At 52.0% G+C, this 675-nt stretch overlaps 1 protein-coding gene across 1 annotated transcript in view; it reads right to left on the reverse strand.

Annotated features, from left to right (window-relative positions):
* Positions 1–675, reverse strand: part of LOC113960821 (collagen alpha-1(IV) chain-like) — a gene marked incomplete at its 5' end in the record, with an annotated part of 3169 nt that overhangs the window by 1050 nt on the left and 1444 nt on the right. The window contains one exon of the mRNA XM_027670572.1: positions 3–139. Within this exon, the coding sequence (XP_027526373.1) occupies positions 3–139 (137 nt within the window). The remainder of the gene's footprint in view (positions 1–2; positions 140–675) is intronic.

Consider the following 675-nt stretch of genomic DNA (forward strand, 5'->3'; position numbering starts at 1 on the left):
GAGTCGACCACGGCCAGGTGGGCCTGGAATTGGGCACAGGAATCCTTGGAATCGTGCCAGGATTTGGTGCCGGAGGAGAAGAAGTAGCAGGTCCTGGAAAATTGCTCCCAGCCGGGGGGGCAGGACGGGCACAGGATTCCTGGGAAAGAGGGGAAAAACCGGGATAACGGGGGCAGGAACACTGGGATGTTCAGGGGGGTCTCCTGCTCTTCATCCCAGAGGTTCGTGGGGGGAGAAATGGGGGGAAAAAGGGGAAAAACAGGGGAAAAGCGGGATAAAAAGTGGGGGGGGAAACGGGAAAACTGGGAGGAAAAAATGGGAAAAAACAGGGAAAAATTGGGATAACAGAAGGAGAAACTCTGGGATCTTCGTGGAGGAGTCCAGTTCCTCACTTGAGAGGTTCCTGGGGGGAAAAATGGGGAAAAACAGGGAAAAACTGGGATAACGGAAGGAGAAACTCCGGGATCTCCATGGAATCCTCCTGCTCCTCACCTGAGAGGTTCCTGAGGGAAAAAAGGGGGAAAAACAGGGAAAAACTGGGATAACAAAAGGAGAAACTCCAGGATCTCCGTGGAGTCCTCCTGATCCTCACTTGAGAGGTTCCTGAGGGAAAAAATGGGAGAAAATAGGGAAAACCAGGGATAAAATAATGGGGGGAAACGAGAAGAAAATCAG

This window comes from Neopelma chrysocephalum, unplaced genomic scaffold (genome assembly GCF_003984885.1).
Source record: "Neopelma chrysocephalum unplaced genomic scaffold, ASM398488v2 Primary Assembly neopelma1_96920, whole genome shotgun sequence".
NCBI classification, from domain to species: domain Eukaryota; kingdom Metazoa; phylum Chordata; class Aves; order Passeriformes; family Pipridae; genus Neopelma; species Neopelma chrysocephalum.